The 17,428-nt window shown below is 36.9% G+C and overlaps 2 protein-coding genes across 2 annotated transcripts; one reads left to right on the forward strand and one right to left on the reverse strand.

The window, feature by feature from the left end:
- Positions 1-9,198: 9,198 nt before the first annotated feature.
- On the forward strand, positions 9,199-15,720 carry LOC115715093 (ATP-dependent RNA helicase DEAH11, chloroplastic). Its single transcript, XM_030643893.2, has 3 exons — positions 9,199-10,334; positions 10,666-13,783; positions 14,225-15,720. Exons 1-3 carry the CDS (start codon positions 9,447-9,449, stop codon positions 15,439-15,441), a joined length of 5,223 nt encoding a protein of 1,740 aa, XP_030499753.2. The 5' UTR covers positions 9,199-9,446; the 3' UTR covers positions 15,442-15,720.
- Positions 15,721-15,744: 24 nt separating this feature from the next.
- On the reverse strand, positions 15,745-16,830 carry LOC115715094 (uncharacterized). Its single transcript, XM_030643894.2, has one exon. The coding sequence runs from the start codon at positions 16,538-16,540 to the stop codon at positions 15,935-15,937; it is 606 nt and encodes a 201-aa protein (XP_030499754.2). The 5' UTR covers positions 16,541-16,830; the 3' UTR covers positions 15,745-15,934.
- Between the last annotated feature and the right edge of the window lie 598 nt (positions 16,831-17,428).

Consider the following 17,428-nt stretch of genomic DNA (forward strand, 5'->3'; position numbering starts at 1 on the left):
CTTTGGCACTTTGGATAATCAAAATATTTTTAATTAACAAACACCTACAAAACAAAGTTAGCGAAACAAACATAAAAACTCCCCCTGAAAAGCACAACATTAAACTAAAATAAAAAGCTAACTTTGACCAAAGATGAACACAAACATAAAGCTCAACTCTCCCTGGACAGTTGAGTATACAATCAAAATTAAAATCCCAATACTCTCCCTTTTTGTTTATCTATAAAGGCCAAAGACAAAAGGAAATCAAGATTTTCCAAAAATTAAGATCTGAAAAACAATCATGATCAACAATTAAACAAAATACAAAAAATAAGAAATCAAATTTGAAGAGAAAACTCATCAAAAATTTACTAAATAAAGCATATGTTGATACTTACCAAAAGAAAAACAAATGACCAATTTTTCTTAGCCTATAAGACAAGTCACACGACTCCTTTTTTTTAAATATCATTTTTTTCGAAAAAAAAAAACAAGAAACTAAAATATTTTATACAAAAATCAAGTTATTCTAATGCAAACATCTTTCCAAGTTTCATAAAATTGACAAATAACTATGTTATGCTTTTAAAGATGATAATTAATTAATATCTCAAATATAAACCATACTTACCAGATGTTGAGAGAAAATAAACAAGTTACAAATCATGTGAACCATGATATTTTTATTTTAGTAGAGGAGACTTACAAACTTGTACACACTTGTCAGACATTAGTGTGTGCAGTGAAAATAAGATCATTGTCCTTGGCAAGATTTTTTTTTTTTTTTTGCCTTTTTTAATTTGATCCCGCAACTGGATGCTATCACACCATACTGAAGGTAGCCTTTTTCTATGATAGTGCATCCTCTTCATAACTCTCAATTACAAAGTTCCATCTTACTCAAAAGATGGCTTTCACACCTTAGTATGGGTAGCTCTATTCCAGTAAAGGGTCTGACAAGAAACTGAAACAAAAATCGCTCAACTTTGTACATTAATAATTTAATTTATCATGATCACACATATGCAAGTAACTTGAATCTTTTAACCCAACCTCAAAACTATGAAGAGTACAAGACACTAAGCTAATTATCACCCAAAAGCATAAACAAGATTTGCCAACTAAGAAAGAAAGAAGGATAGATGCAAGATAAGAACTACTCAAGATTTTTGTACAAAATAGAGAACAAAAAGAAAAGAGTTAGACAATGCAAACCCCCAAAGATTTTCTATGGGAGTCAAACCGAGGGCCTTATTGAAAATATTAGCCAATTGCTTTTCAGTATCAACATATTCCAACTGCAATGCTTGGTTGTCAACAAGTTCTCTAATAAAATGATGTCTTATATCAATGTGTTTTGTACGAGAAAGTTGAACAAGATTTTTAGAAATATATACATCACTGATATTTTCACATCCAAAATTACAAGTAAGAATAGATGTGAGAGTATAGCAATTATCAACAGATCTAAACCCTTGTAAAATGCATTGTTTATCACTGTTAAGAACAAAACAATGATCATGGTCAAAATTGACGGTATACCCTCGATTACAAATCTGACTAATGCTAAGTAAATTAGCTTTAGTCCCTCAACAAGCATAATATTTTTCAACCTTAGTAACCCTTCAAAATTGAGAGTTCCCATACTAATGCCATTTCCTGTTAAACCATTACCAAGTGTGACCTCACCACATTGCATTGGTCTGATATTCACTAAAATATCCTTGTCACCTGTCATATGTCTAGAAAAACCATTGTCAAAATACCACATTTGAGAAGCAGCACTTTTATCAGAAAAACCAGCTAGACATTTTCTTTTTCAATCCATTTTTGTTTCAAAACACTATGTTTCTTTTGAAAAATTTTCAAATTACCAAAATAACTTGTTTTGTATAAATTTTGCATGGTGAAACATTTAGGTCGAATATGTCCCTTAATACCACAAAAATGACAGATTGGAACAAACCTTCTTACATGATATCTTATCCTTTTTGAACTTACTGGAGACTTTGCTTTTGCAGATGACATTTTTGTAGCAGCAGATCTTAAATTTGCAGCAGCAGGTAAATTGGTTAGAACATTAGATTTTACAAATTTTTTTTTTCCAGAACTTTTAGTACCATTTGATCCAAGACCAGCAAAGCCTCTTTGACTTGCATTATGAACTTCCTCAAAAATAGAAGATCCAAGGTTAAGCATTTGAATATTTTTCTTGAAATTTTTAAATTCCTTCTTTAATAGAATAATTTCTTCATCTTTTAAACAAAAATCAGTCTCATATTCTTTAATTTTCAATTCAAGAGATTCAGTTTGATGGGATAATTATTTATTTATTTTTGACAATGATCTATTTTCAGAAGTAACCTGTATCCACTTTTGATATATAGCCTTGTAAGACTCAGCTAGTGACTCCTCACAGATTTCAGATTCATCAGAATCAGACTTTTCTTTTTCAATGGTATTATTCAAACATACCAATCTTTCTTTTACCTGTGAATCACAAACAAACTTAGAAGAAACTGAGATAAGTGCAACATTTTTAGAAATATCTTCATCACCATCAGTTTCATCATCACTCCATGTGACATTGAAAATTTTCTTATTCTTTTTCAATGTATTTTCACATTCAGATTGAATATGTCCAAAACCTTCACATTTTCTGCATTGAATTCTCTTTTGATTGTTAGAAAAAGTATTACATTTGGAGAATTTTGGAAAATTCTTTTTGTCACTTATCTTTTACATGTATCTCTGAAATTTTTTAGTAAAAACATCCATCTCATCATCTTCTTCATCATCTGAAATTTCTTTTTCTGCAACATTAAAAGCAATACCTTTACCTCTATCAACAGTGGAACTAGGTTTGTCCTTCTGCTTGATTTGTTGATTCAATTCAAAAGTACGCAAAGAACCTATTAACTCCTCCACCTTCATCTTGCTAAAATCTTTTGCTTCCTCCATAGCCAAGAGTTTAGTGTCAAACCTGTTTGGAAGAACTCTAATAATTTTTCTGACAAGAATAGATTCATCAAGCTTTTCACAAAGAGCAAAATATTCATTAGCTATATCAGATAATTTTTCATAAAACTCAGATAAGGTTTCAAATTCAGACATTCTAAGATCATTAAATTTTGTCTGAAGCATAATAAACCTAGAACGCTTAACATCAGAAGTTCCTTCAAACCGAGTTTGAAGGATCTGCCAAGCATCCTTAGTGGATTCACAAGAAGATATAAGCTTAATATGGCCTTCACCTACTCCATTAAATATAGCATGTAAAGCTTTGCTATTATAAGCAGACAATTTATCATCTTCAGTAGACCATTCAAGTTTAGATTTTAATTTAGAATTACCTTCAGAATCTACCACAACAAGATGAGACCATCCTAAAAGATAATTTGACTTCAAACCTGCAAAATAAAGATAATTTGATTTGTTCTAATAAAGGTAAAATCAAAATCATCAATTAGAAAAAGGAAAATTCAAGATTCCCAAAATTAGATAACTTTCCATAAGAGATTTCTTCTCTAACAAGAAGTTTACTAAACCAAAAAGAGACCAGCTGAGAAGGAATCTTTCCTTACAAGAAAAGAGTAATTAAATGCACAAAATCAATGTAATAAAAATAATTTAAATGATCACTAAAAATACACATTAATTAAAAAATATTTTGACAACTAAATTGCCAAAAAGGACCTAACAGTCTTTGGTAAGTGGAATTTTTTGCGTTATGACTCCTTCGAGCGGCCTCATTTGTCATTTATCTTGCCAGTGTACCAACTTTGCTCCCTGGTCGAGATAAAATTTTAAAACAATATTCGTAGCGAAATTTTTTAAAATTCCATGCTCTTAAAGTGACGTGTTTGTAATGACATTGAGATTTATTTTTATCTCGTTGATATACCGACTTTGCTCCTTGTGCGAGATGAAATTTTGAAAAAAAATATTCATGGCGAACTTTTTTAAAATCTCATGCCCATAAAGTGACGCGTTGGCAATGACTTTGAGATTTATTTTGTGGAGTTGCGGAGTATAGTTATCGCCTATACCCTATATGCCCCCCAAGTTATAAAAGTATTGGATTACTTTTGTAACTTGTTTGGGTGAGGGCGTAACATTACAAAAGAAATATTTTTGCAAAAAGTGCAAATATTTATTGAGAAATAAACAACCAACTTTCTAAAAAGGATATTTAAATGTTGTGCTTTTGAAATGGCACTTGAAAACTAAAAAACTAATAACATTATTCAATCTTCAAAAAGTAATTAAAAGCTTAAAAGACTGGCTCCACGTGGCTTCTCCTAGCCACTTTTGTTGTCTTGGCAAGTGTGTTCAACGATTGGGGTTGACCTTTCATCGCCACGCTGTTACATTCTCTTGCCGCCAACTGATCCCCACGTACTATGCCATTCCCATGATTTGTTGAAAACTTTACAGCCAAGTGTCTTACTGATGTCACTGCCCCCAGTGCAAAAAGCACTAGTCTTCCCATTATTACACTATAAACGTATGGAATGTCCACAACGACAAATTTTGTCATTTTTGTTACAGTTTGCGGGGCCTCTCCCATTGTGAGAGGGAGAGTAATTTTTCCAATACTCGCTATGCCTTCTCCAGTAAATCCATATAATTATGTGGGGCATGGTTGCAAGTCGCGAGTCTCTAGTCCCATCTTGTCAAGGGTACTGGACTTGTACAATAAGTTAACTCCACTTCCATTATGAACAAGTATTCTCCTAACTCTCTTGTTGGCAATTTAGGTGGTTATCACCAAGGGATCATTATGTGGCATCCGAACATGGTCTCCATCTTCTTCATTAAAAATAATAGAATTTTCTGTATGTGGTTGTTTTGGGGGATGCTGAGGTGGTGGCACTTGCGCGTTGTTGCTACTTTTCAGTTCATTAATGTAGCGGTTTTGGGCCCCATTGCTAGTTTCGACAAAGTGTTGACCTCCAACAATTACTAAGGCATCATCTCCTTCCAACGGTGGCGCCATATCTACATTTTGGCCTTGTGGCGGGACTGGCGCATTGTTTGGCGTGACCTGGGCATTGTTTTGGGCTTGCCCTTGTGCTCAGGCATTTGGTCCGTGCTTGTTGCGCGCATAACGAGCAAGTGGTCTGGCTAGAATGAGATCATCAATTTCTATTTTAAGACTTTGCACTCATTGGTTGTGTGGACAACGTCTTTGTGGTATCAACAATACTTTGAGGTATCTCAACTTTTTCTGATTCATTTTATTGGCTCTAGAACTCTAAAATTCACAATTTTCTCATTGGTGAGGAAAATTATTTGTGGTGTTTTTGTCAATTATGTGAAGATGGTGTAAAAAGGGTGGTTAGTCCTCCCTTTCTTAGTATTATTGTGGTCCCCATCATGGTCATTTTTCCCTTTGTTGGCAGTGTTCGCATTGGAGGGATTATTATTTGTTGAAGTGGGAGTAACTTCTATTGCTCCAGATGAAAGAGGGAGGTTATTGGCCAACCTTGCCTCTTCCCTATTAATGTATTTTAAAGCTCTTTTCATGAACTCATCTATGGTGCGTACTCCATTTCCTTGCAAACTGTCCCAAAATTGGGACCCATTAGTAATTCCTGCCCCCAGCACCATAAGTCTTCCACTATCATTAACGTCTCTAGCCTTAGCGGCCTCGGCATTAAAACGGTTGATATAAGCTTTTAAGCTTTCGCTTGGGTGTTGCTTCACATTGGCAAGGGAGGAACATTCTAATTTTCTGGACTTGACGGCACAGAATTTCTTCTTGAAGTCACGTGATAGTTGGTCCTATGAGGTAATGGAGTGCCTCTTAAATTTCTTGAACCAAGTCTTGGCTGCTCCAGTAAGTGTTAAAGGAAATAACACACATCTTAAGTCATCAACTACTTGGTGGGCACGCCTGTTACGAAAATTATGAACAATACGCAAGTGCACGTAATCAAGTAGTAAACTCACACGAGTGAGGTCGAACCACAAGGAATTGAACTGAATACCACTAAATTAGACTTATGATTCTATTTGGTAGATAAATAATTTTGATAGATTTTAAAATAAAGAAAAACAAGAAAATTAAATAAAGCAATAAAGGTGTTTAATCAAGGATGAGAAATTAGGGAAAAGAATCCTGTTGATTTAACTACCCAGTTGTTAATGCTAATTATTATTCTCTTTCTCAATGTGAATGACAGATTATAAAAATAAGCCTAACTCTTTTAAGATCTTTTAGGTCCTAAATTACATGTTATCTAATCATCTCTGAGGTAGATTAACATATAATCAACATTAAGCAATAATCTAAATGTCACAAAGGCTATGCAAATACTCTTGTTTCACATCAAAACCTAGTTTATCCAATTTTAACATTCCCAATTCTCACTTTTCAGATTTTGAATTGGGATCATAGAACATGTAGAAGGTGATCAATCTTAAACATGTAATTAAACACAAATATGGATAAATTCACAATCAAGAAAGGAGAAATAGCAATTATCATTAACCAAAAGTAATTTCAATCAACATTTATCATCTCCCTAAATAGGAGTTTAGTTCATAAAATTCATAATAACATCCATAATCAAATCTAAAATAGAAATTAACATAGAAATCAAGAGTTTAAGAAAGAACTAGTTGGTGATTGCATTCCGGATCGCCACCATTGCTTCCTCTGCCTCCTTCTTTCACTTTTGGGTCCAATTTCTGCCTCCCTTGGCCTTCTGAATCGTATCCCTTATATAGGAACGAGAGGTGTGCCTCTAATTGGAAAAAAATCAGAATTAGGTCAAAAATCCCGTTTTCCGTACCTAGTCGCGACCCACTTAAAAGTTGGTCGCGACCACAGGCAAAACTTAAAAAATCGAGTTTTTGCCAAAATCTCAAGTCGCGACCATAGTCGCGACCAAATAAAAGGGTCGCGACTAGGCTAAAGGCTGGTCGCGACTACTGATTCCCATTGAGCAGCTTTGGCCGATTTTTTACCAGTTTGTCCCGTCTTTTCGTCAATTGACTGAATTTGAACTCTAACGCACCGGGAACCTGAAACAAGGAAAATCAAGCGTAAAACCGCTCCAAAAGACAACAATAATCGAGAAAGTGCTTAACTATAAGACCCGAAACTTAGGCTAAAAATAGCCTAACAACGCATAAGTGTGTTGAAGTCACTTATGTGTACTACAAGATTCGTACTTCCTTCGTACTTGGTTGTGGTCGGCATCTTAAACCCTTGCAGATATGGTAAGGCCAATATTCTAGGAGAGTAAGGCTTCAGCTCCTCATTCGAATTACACCCAACGACATTTTGGTTGTTGGTCACCGTTCATTGTTGTATCATTTGTTCCAAAGCATTGAGCTTAGGATTATTGACCTATCCTTCCTCACCATGGCTAGCTTGGGGGAGGTTATTTTGATGTCCCCCATTGATATTATGGTTATTATTTGCCACTGGTGGGATTGGATTTTTCCCTTCTATTCAAATGTTCCCTCAAATCAAGCTGTCTTTGATTGAGGTGTTCTCGCAAATCACGGCCTTCTTGCTTCCCTTGGAGAACGGTTGTTGTGGCGTCATTCATAATTGCGGAGTGCATTATTATGAACACTAATGGTGCGACTTTTAGAGTCAGACCGACCACTATCCTTGGCAAAGCTCACTATTCTTTGTTGTTGTAGATGATAAGGAGAGTGTGGGGACCGCTTGAAGTATGGCTCGGAGTAGGACGTCAAAGTAGTGTCTGATTCGGACACATAACTATTTTCTTGGGTAAGTTGGAGCCTTGGGGGCGTCCTTTGTTTTTGCCCACGATATGTGAGCCTCTAACGAGTGCGATCTTCGCGAGGTACGATGCGTCGCCTATGCCTCCTAGGTGGTTGAGCATGTGGCGCATTACCACTAGAGGCGGACCGCCTTGGTTCTTGCAGAGTGGTACCAATTGACGGATCGGGGTACCTTATAGGTGACGGCATCGCTCGAATCGGGGAAGGTTAGTCTCTCCTTTCTTCTCCAACCATGTTATTATTTTCACAGTTAGGCCTTGGAGGAACAGTTTGGGTCCCATGAGTTCCATGACCACCTCCATGTAATGGTACATGGGTTTCTTGTGCATTTGGTAAAGGTTGGTGGTTCCCCCTCCTTGATGGATTATTCATGGCCACATCTTCTCTCCTTGTGCATCCCTTTCTTCTCCTAGGTAGAGAAGGATTTCTTGGTACAGGGGTTGGTCCCCATGCATTTGGGTTTGCTCTTGGAGCTCTCTATTGTGGCATAAGCTTTCTACCAATTGGACGCGCATAATCTCATTTTCCTGGAACACCTCATGCATAGGTATAAACCTGACTAGTGGGCGCTCCCTAGATGGGGATGAGGAACTCTCACAATCTTGAACTTGCCTCTCATCTTCTGACACAGGTGGCATGGGGTGCTTTTCTTGGCGCCTAGAGATTCTCTCTCCATGTGATTGTGGAGGGACAAAGGTTCCTTCACTATGGGGTTGATTAATTTCCCTTGGGACTTGAGTATCTTCCTCCTAATTGTTCATCCTCGTACCAAATACCATTGTTGTAGAAAAAAAAAATTGATGAGTTTTTCAAGGAAAAACCAATCAGATTTTTACAGCGGCACTCTCAATGAAAGTAGTAAACTGTTGACGCGGTTTTTCGTCAAGTGATCTAAAAAGATCGTAAAATAAAGAGAACCACGGTGAACTTAAATCTAAGATGCCACCTAAATTTTTTTGTTTTTTTTACTTTCTTCATATTTATGTATAGATTTAAAAAATAAAAATATCTAAAAATAACTCACAAAAATAAACGAGTCTATATTACCTAATTAATATATACTATACCATGATAATATTTTTACAAACACCTTGAATTTAGTAATGAAATACGAGATTTCCAGCCTAAGAAAGAATTTAAAAAATCATTCGAAGACTATGTTTTCTCGTCGTTGAACAATTATACCAGATTTTATTTTTTAAAAGGGAAAAATGTACGAGGTTTTAACCTGACAGGCTGGCATTAGATTTCAATTATTTATTTTAGTTTTTTTTTGGAACAATTATTTATTTTAGTTTAATTTCTGTTTCTCTTTCTATAAGCTAAACCTATTCGAATACAGATTCTCAAAAAAAAAAAAAAAAAGCTATTCGAATTCTCCTTAAAAAAAAGACTATTCGAATTCTCCTTAAAAAAAAGACTATTCGAATTCGATAGCTTATAGAACTTTTGATAAAAAACAAAAGCTAATATAGAACTAAAGTGCCACGTCATCGAAAGTCTAATATATTATGAAAAAGGAAAGAAGAGAAGACCCACAAAACTCAATAGTTCACTAGTCACTACCCGCCTTCTTTACCAGAGCGGTCTCTTTTTCTCTCTCTCCTCCACTTTCTCAGTCTTTCAACTTCTTGGTCGGTCTCTCTCTCTCTATTTCTTCTTCGTACTGTTTCTAGGGTTTTACGCCAATCTATGCCATGAGTATGAACAACACCACAGGTTCGTTTAGGCCGTCAAGGCCACCGGAGAATCACCGTAGAATTCGTCCTCCCTCGACCTTTTCTTCGTTACCGAACAGAACCCATCATTTACCGGTGAATCAACGCCATTATCTACCTGTGAGGCTGAGACCCACTGTTACCCCTCCTCCACCAGTGGTTCGTTATAATTTTGTTATCGACATCCTTCGTGATCAGACCACCAACGTTTCGGTTACCGAAGTCCAGGCCCTGGTTGATCAGTGTCTGCCAAAGCCGGATAAGATTAATGTAAGCCAGTCTGGAATGTTCTTGGCATCTCTGTCCTTTCATAAATGGGTTGATGCGCTCGAGGTTGTGGTCTTTTTGTGGAAATCGCGTCTTCGCGGGGATCACCGGCTGACGCACAAACTCAATACTGGTCGAATAGCGCCGAATGATCGACAGGAACTTGAAAACCGGCTCCGGGCCGTGTTCGCAGAGAGCATTGGCGAGTTAATTGATGGCCAAAAGGTGAAACATTGGAGTGAAAAGCATGATCATCTGTCGAAAGAGCTTCAGAAGGTGACAGGGTTGCTTCGAAAGCCGAAGGCTGTAATTGTACATAAGGAGCTAGTTGAAAAGAAGAAAAGGCTTGTGCTTGAGATGGAACTGGTGGATAAGAGATTGAAAGAATTCAAGTCTGCTATGAGAAGTCTGCTTTCTTATTTTGAAGGGAAGGGTTTGAAGGAGTATGACGAGGATGGCATACAAGCGCTTAGGCTTGATGGGGGTTTGAATTGGAGTCATATTCATTGCTTGATGTCACGAGAGTGCAGGCGCCTCGAAGATGGTTTGCCCATTTACGCCTATAGGCAGGAAATACTCCACCATATTCATACCCAACAGGTAACTATCAATTTTCAATTATTTTGAATATGGGATTGCTGGCTTTACATGAATTTGTTGAATATTATTTTATTTATTTATTTTTTCCTAAAAATATTGGTTGTTACTCAATTGCACTGCGTTCTTGACCTTGGTTCTTTTCGTTTGTGGCCTTTGTTTTTCAACTTCGTTATGAATTATTTTTTGGGTTGAAGAATATGTTATGGTTATTTCCTTTTCACTACCTTTTATGTTTTTATCATGGTAGATTTAGCCTAAGCATGCAGTTTTTTTCTCTGTTCAACTTTTTTTTTTATCCGTGTCCCATTTTGTCTGATAATTATTTTTACAGGCAATGGTCTTGATTGGGGAAACTGGTTCTGGAAAAAGTACACAGCTGGTGCAATTTCTTGCTGATTCAGGTATTGCTGCTGATGAGGCCATTGTTTGTACACAGCCCCGTAAAATTGCTGCCATGTCGCTGGCCCGTAGGGTTCGGGAGGAAAGTGGTGGCTGTTATGGAGATCGTTCAATCACTTGTTACCCATCCTTTTCATCTGATCAGCAGTTTAACTCTAAGGTAATCTTTACCACGGACCACTGTCTACTGCAGCACTACATGCTAGATAAGAACTTGTCTAAGATTTCTTGCCTCATCGTTGATGAGGCTCATGAAAGGAGTTTGAACACTGATCTACTTCTGGCATTGGTAAAAAGTCTACTTTGTAGGAGGCGTGATCTGAGACTTGTTATAATGTCTGCAACAGTTGATGCTCACCAGCTCTCAGAATACTTTTTTGGCTGCAGAATTTTTCATGTGGTGGGGAGAAATTTTCCAGTTGATATAACATATATACCTTGTATCACAGATGCATATCTGTCTGATGTAGTGAGGATGGCAACAGAGATACACAAAACAGAGAAAGAAGGGGCCATTCTTGCCTTTTTGACTTCTCAGAGTGAAGTAGAGCTGGCATGTGAGAAGTTTGTAGCTCCTGCTGCAGTGGCCTTACCATTACATGGAAAACTGTCTTTTGAGGAGCAGTTTAATGTTTTCCAGAACTATCCTGGGAAAAGAAAAATTATTTTCTCTACAAATCTTGCTGAGACATCACTGACAATTCCCGGAGTAAAGTATGTAATTGACTGCGGGATGGTCAAAGAAAGTAAGTTTGAACCTGGGAGTGGCATGAATGTTCTTAGAGTAGGCAGAATCAGTCAGAGCTCTGCTAATCAACGAGCTGGCCGAGCTGGAAGAACGGAGCCTGGAAAGTGTTATAGACTTTACTCAGAATCTGAATTCAAGTCAATGCCTCCTTGTCAGGAACCTGAGATTCGGAGAGTTCATCTTGGTGTTGCTGTTTTGAGAATATTTGCTTTGGGCATTAAGAATGTACAAGATTTTGATTTTGTTGATGCACCTAGCGCTGAAGCAATTGACATGGCCATAAGGAATCTTGTTCAGTTAAGTGCTGTTAAACGAAGCAATGACAATTTTGAATTAACGAATGAGGGTCGATGCTTAGTGAAAATGGGAATTGAACCTCGGCTTGGTAAACTGATACTTGGGTGCTTCAATAATAATTTGGGTAAAGAGGGGATTGTACTTGCCGCCGTGATGGCAAATTCTAGTAGCATATTTTGCAGAGTTGGTTCTGATGATGCAAAAATGAAGTCTGATTGCATCAAGGTAAAATTTTGTCATCAGGATGGTGACCTCTTTACGCTACTCTCTGTGTACAAGGAGTGGGAGGCTGTAGCGAGAGACAAGCAAAACCAGTGGTGTTGGGAGAACAGCATCAATGCCAAGACCATGCGAAGATGCCACGACACTGTTGTGGAATTGGAAAGCTGCCTTGAACGCGAACTAGCTAAAATCATTCCTACTTATTGGCGTTGGAGTCCTCAGAAGTCAACAGATTCTGATATGTATTTGAAAAAGGTTATACTCTCTTCTCTGTCGGAAAATGTTGCTATGTACACTGGAAATGATCAACTTGGTTATGAAGTGGCCTTAACTGGACAAAATGTTCAGCTGCATCCTTCATGTTCGTTGCTTGTATATGGTCACAAGCCTCATTGGGTAGTTTTCAATGAGATTCTGTCAAATAATTGCCAATATTTAGTCTGTGTCACATCCTTTGATTTCGATGCTTTGTCCACTCTTCATCCCCCTCCCTTGTTTGATGCATGTAATTTAAAGAATCGGAAGTTGCAAGTGAAGGTATTGAATGGTTTTGGGCGTACTTTGCTGAAAAAATTTTGTGGGAAGGGAAACAGTAATATGCTTTCTCTTGTAGCACATATTCGTGAAATATGGATGGATGAACGTATTGGCATTAACGTCAATGTTGACCAAAATGAAATTTCAATTTTTGCTAGTGCACAAGACATGGAAACGGTTCTCAACTTTGTAAAGGGTTTCCTGGAATGTGAACAGAAATGGATGCATTATGAATGTCTGGAGAAATGCTTGTATCGTGGATCTGGTGTACCATCTGTAGCATTGTTTGGAGCCGGTGCTGAGATTAAGCATTTAGAACTTCAAAAAAGGTGTTTAGATGTTGATATATATCATTCAAATTTGAGTTCCTTAAATCCAACAAAGGAGAAGGAACTTTTGATGTTTATTGAAAAGTTTACCTCCAGTACCATATGTGCTTTTCACAAGTACGCCCATTCAGGGCAGGAAGGTGATGACAAAGAAAAGTTGGGACAGATAACATTTCTTTCACCTGATGCAGCTCTAAAAGCTACTGAACTGAATCAATTTAAATTTGATGACTCGTTGCTCAAGGTGATTCCATCAAAGCCAACTTTTGGAGACCATAACTATTTTCCTTTCTCTGCTGTTAGAGCTAAAGTATCTTGGCCTCGTAGACCCAGTAAGGGGTTTGGAATTCTTAAATGTGATCCACATGATGTCAATTCTATGATGGATGATTTTTCTAATCTTGAAGTTGGAGGAAAGTTAGTGCATAGTGGTGCTAGTACAAAGGCGGCAGATTCTTTATATATTACCGGGCTTGACAAAAATTTATCTGAAACTGAAATTCTTGCTGATTTACGCCTTCATACAAGAAGGAGAATCCTTGATTTTTTCCTCATAAGAGGAGAGGCAGTAGAAAATCCAGCCTCTGATGTTTGTGGAGAAGCACTCCTAAAACAAATTACTCCATTTATGCCAAAAAACAACAACCACAGTGCTTGTTGCCGGGTGCAAGTCTTCCCCCCCAACCCGAAAGACACTTTTATGAGAGCACTTATTAGCTTTGATGGAAGATTACATTTGGAGGCAGCTAAAGCTTTGGAACAAATAAATGGTGAAGTATTGCCTGGATGTCTCCCGTGGCAAAAGATAATATGCCAGCAGTTATTTCATACTTCTTTATCATGTTCAGAGCGTGTCTATTCAGTAATTAAGAAGCAGTTAGATTCATTGATTCGAAATCGCCTTAGTAGTATAAAAGGTACTATTTCATGGTAAATTATATCTTTTTATTGCTTATTATATTGGTGCAAGTTTATTTTATTTTCACATTTGTTATTTTGGTAGTCTGTTATGGTTTTATTGGCATTTTTCAAGTTTAAGTATCTTTGATTCTTGAAATAAAAATATTGCATTGTTCTATAGTTTTACCTCCTCTCTTCCTTTGAGAACGGCTTGCATTATTCCTCTTTAAAAGGGTCTCTAACTCACTTTTTGTGTAGTTAGATTATTGTGGTATCAATTATTATGTTGGTTTCCTTCCATATTTTAAAGAAGAAAAACAATGAGATAAAGGCTTTTCTTTTTGGTTGCTACTTGACATAAGTAAAAGTAAATAATGGCCACAAACTAACATTTGAGTGAACATTGCTGTTTGCTGTAATAAATAAGTTATTGATTGTCATGGTTTTCTTGTTTGTAGGCGTAGAATGCAGTCTAGAGCAAAATCCTAACGGGTCGTATCGAGTAAAGATATCTGCCAATGCTACAAAAACTGTTGCTGAGGTGAGGAGGCTTGTGGAAGAGATGCTGAAAGGGAAAATCATAGATCACAAGGCTCTTACTCCAACTGTTTTGCAGCTTCTGTTCTCCAGAGATGGAAAAAATCTTATTTACACTCTGCAAAGGGAGACAGGAACCTACATTTTCTTTGATAGGTATAGCCTTAATGTACGCATTTTCGGTTCTCACAACAATGTTGCTGTGGCAGAGGAAAAAATGATCAACTCCCTTGTTGCTCTCAGTGATAGCAAGCAACTTCAGATCAATCTTCGTGGAAAAGACTTACCTCCAAATTTGTTGAAAGAATTGGTGAACAACTTTGGACCAGATCTCCATGGGCTTAAAAAAAAGGTACCTGGGGCAGATTTTACTCTAAATACTTTTAGGCATACCTTAACTATTCACGGTGACAAAGACTTGAAGCCAACAGTGGAAGAGATAATTTATAAGATTGCACAAATGAGTTGTGGTTCTGTTGGGAGATTTGATAATGACGTAACTTGCCCCATTTGCTTGTGTGATATTGAGGATGCTTACCAGCTTGAAGGCTGTGGGCATAAATTTTGCTCGCTCTGCTTGGTAGAACAGTTTGATTCTTCTATAAAGAACCAAGATGGTTTCCCAATATGCTGTGCACACGAGGGTTGTGGGTCACCCATTCTGCTGACAGATTTAAGGTCTCCACTTTTATCGGGCGAGAAGCTGGACGAACTCTTTAGATCTTCTTTGGGTGCATTTGTTGCATCAAGTGGGGGTGCTTACAAGTTCTGCCCATCTCCTGACTGCCCTGCAATCTATCAGGTGGCTGATCCCAGAACTGATGGGAAACCATTTGTCTGTGGTTCTTGTTATGCCGAGACATGTACTAGCTGCCATATGGAGTATCATCCCTACTTGTCCTGTGAGAAATACCGGGAGTTCAAAGACGACCCAGATTCATCCTTGAAGGAGTGGCAGAGCGGAAAAGACAACGTGAAGAGCTGCCCCAACTGTGGGCACATGATCGAAAAGTGGGAAGGCTGCAACCATATAGAGTGCAGGTGTGGAAGACACATTTGCTGGAACTGCATGGAACATTTCAATAGCAGCGATGAGTGCTATAACCATCTCAGGAATGTCCACCTGGCTATTATATGAGGATGTCAGATCACTATTTTTAACAGATGAATAATTTATGTAAATTCGAAGTAATTGTGTTTATATTTAAGATGTCTTTCATATAATATCTGTGTATATAGTTGAGTCCATATTAAGTGTTCTGCTAATAGTGTCTGTAAATTTTAGTGATTTGCGACATTTTAAATCTTCAGCCCACTTGCTGCTTGTATATATTATCATCCACATAGTGCTGGGCTTCATAAACAAATGGTCGTTGTGAATCAATTATCTCGTGTTTTATGTCACAAAGTTTTCTTAGGTTTTTGGGGATTACAAGAAAAATTAGACAATAATGCCTACTCTCTTTGATATAATGATGATTATGTATGGACCACTTTAACTATATCATTATAATACAATACAATCTGCTTTACAGCAGCCATTTTTCTCTGTAATACGCTTGCTGTCTTTACAAAAAAAAAAAAAAAAGCTTCCTTGAGACCCTGTACATTGTCTTTTTTTTTTTTCCTTTTCAAAACATGTAAGTGCATCCAATTGCAGCAATGCCCAAACAAAACGCAAAAGCCAACACCCAACTGATACAACTCCCATTTTGATGAGGATCACGATTATGATCACTGACCTTGGATTTAGAGCACAAGGTAGAAGCTTGAAGCTCAAGCAATCTAACCCACTGGCGATGAGCAAACAGTATCTTAGCCTCATCAACCAAAGCCTTTGAAAGACTATCCTTTTCCTTAGCCATAACTTTGATCTTCTTCTCTGCCTCTCTGGCCCTGGTTTGGGACAGCCGCAAGGCCTTTAAAAGCTCCAGCTTGTCGTAATTCCCTGCTCCTACAACGGCGTCGTCATCATCATCATCAAACTCGTTCTTGTCTCCTTTTTCTGGATTATTATTAAGACCCATACTCATGGGATTGAACAGTCTGTTGTACTGTTTCATTGACGGGGGCACAATGGTCTTTTCAGGTCCCAAATAGACTTTCATCGGCGGAGGAAGATCACAGTTCTGCATAAGATCCAATCCACCCATCTTCTGAGAAACACCGAGTCCCATCATTACCATTTCATTTCCATACTCTACTGCTTTATAATTCATCATCAGCTTTTCCCCCATATATCAACCAAATTTCTCAACAACTCTATTTTAATGCTCTTCTTCTATCTCAAAAGAAAAGAAAAAGTCTATTTGGTTGCTGTGGTGGTAGGTGGGTGGTTTCTTTTCTTTTTTAATTTTTTAATAAAAAATAAAAACTGAGAATGGCCAGAGAGAGAGAACAGAAAAGGAGAGTATACGTGTGGCGCAAGAAAAAGGGAAAGTTGTAATGAGAGGGTGGAATTTAAATGGCTCTAGGCTGTGTTGTATAGAGGGATCCTTTAAATACGGTAAACAATTCTTAATTTGTTTGCGTGTTTGGACGACAAACAAATGTTAAAAAGTTGGTGCAATGTCTTATATATTTTATTCCATAAGAAACACTATTGGTGAAACTAGACTATTATTATTATTATTATTATTTTTTTTTTTTAATTTAAGCATTTATTATTACATGCATAATTTGAAACTCGAACCCAGAACTTCTAACACACACGCATTCTCTTATGGCCATTTGAACTAACCTCAAATACTTGAAACTAGACTACTTTACCACGGAAAATTTACACTTAAAAGTATATTTATTTTATTAAATTTATATATATGTGATGAGTTGTTTTTTTATTTTAAAACCTGTATCGTTTTGTATATTATTTTTAATTTAATTCATTTTCTTTTAAAAAAAATTGAAAAAGGGGACTGAGACGTGTGTTGCTTTTGTTGATGTCACGCATCACATCTCTCACTGCATGTAGAGTGTATAACTGTTCATGAGCCCATTTTTTTTGCAGGTTTTTTTTAAATATGAATCGATTATTCAGTATTACAAATGGTTACATTTCATATTTTCCTTTTTGTTATATAAAAAAATTTCAATTATGTTATATTAGTTTTTTTTTTTTTTTTTTT

This window comes from Cannabis sativa, chromosome 4 (genome assembly GCF_029168945.1).
Source record: "Cannabis sativa cultivar Pink pepper isolate KNU-18-1 chromosome 4, ASM2916894v1, whole genome shotgun sequence".
NCBI classification, from domain to species: Eukaryota; Viridiplantae; Streptophyta; class Magnoliopsida; order Rosales; family Cannabaceae; genus Cannabis; species Cannabis sativa.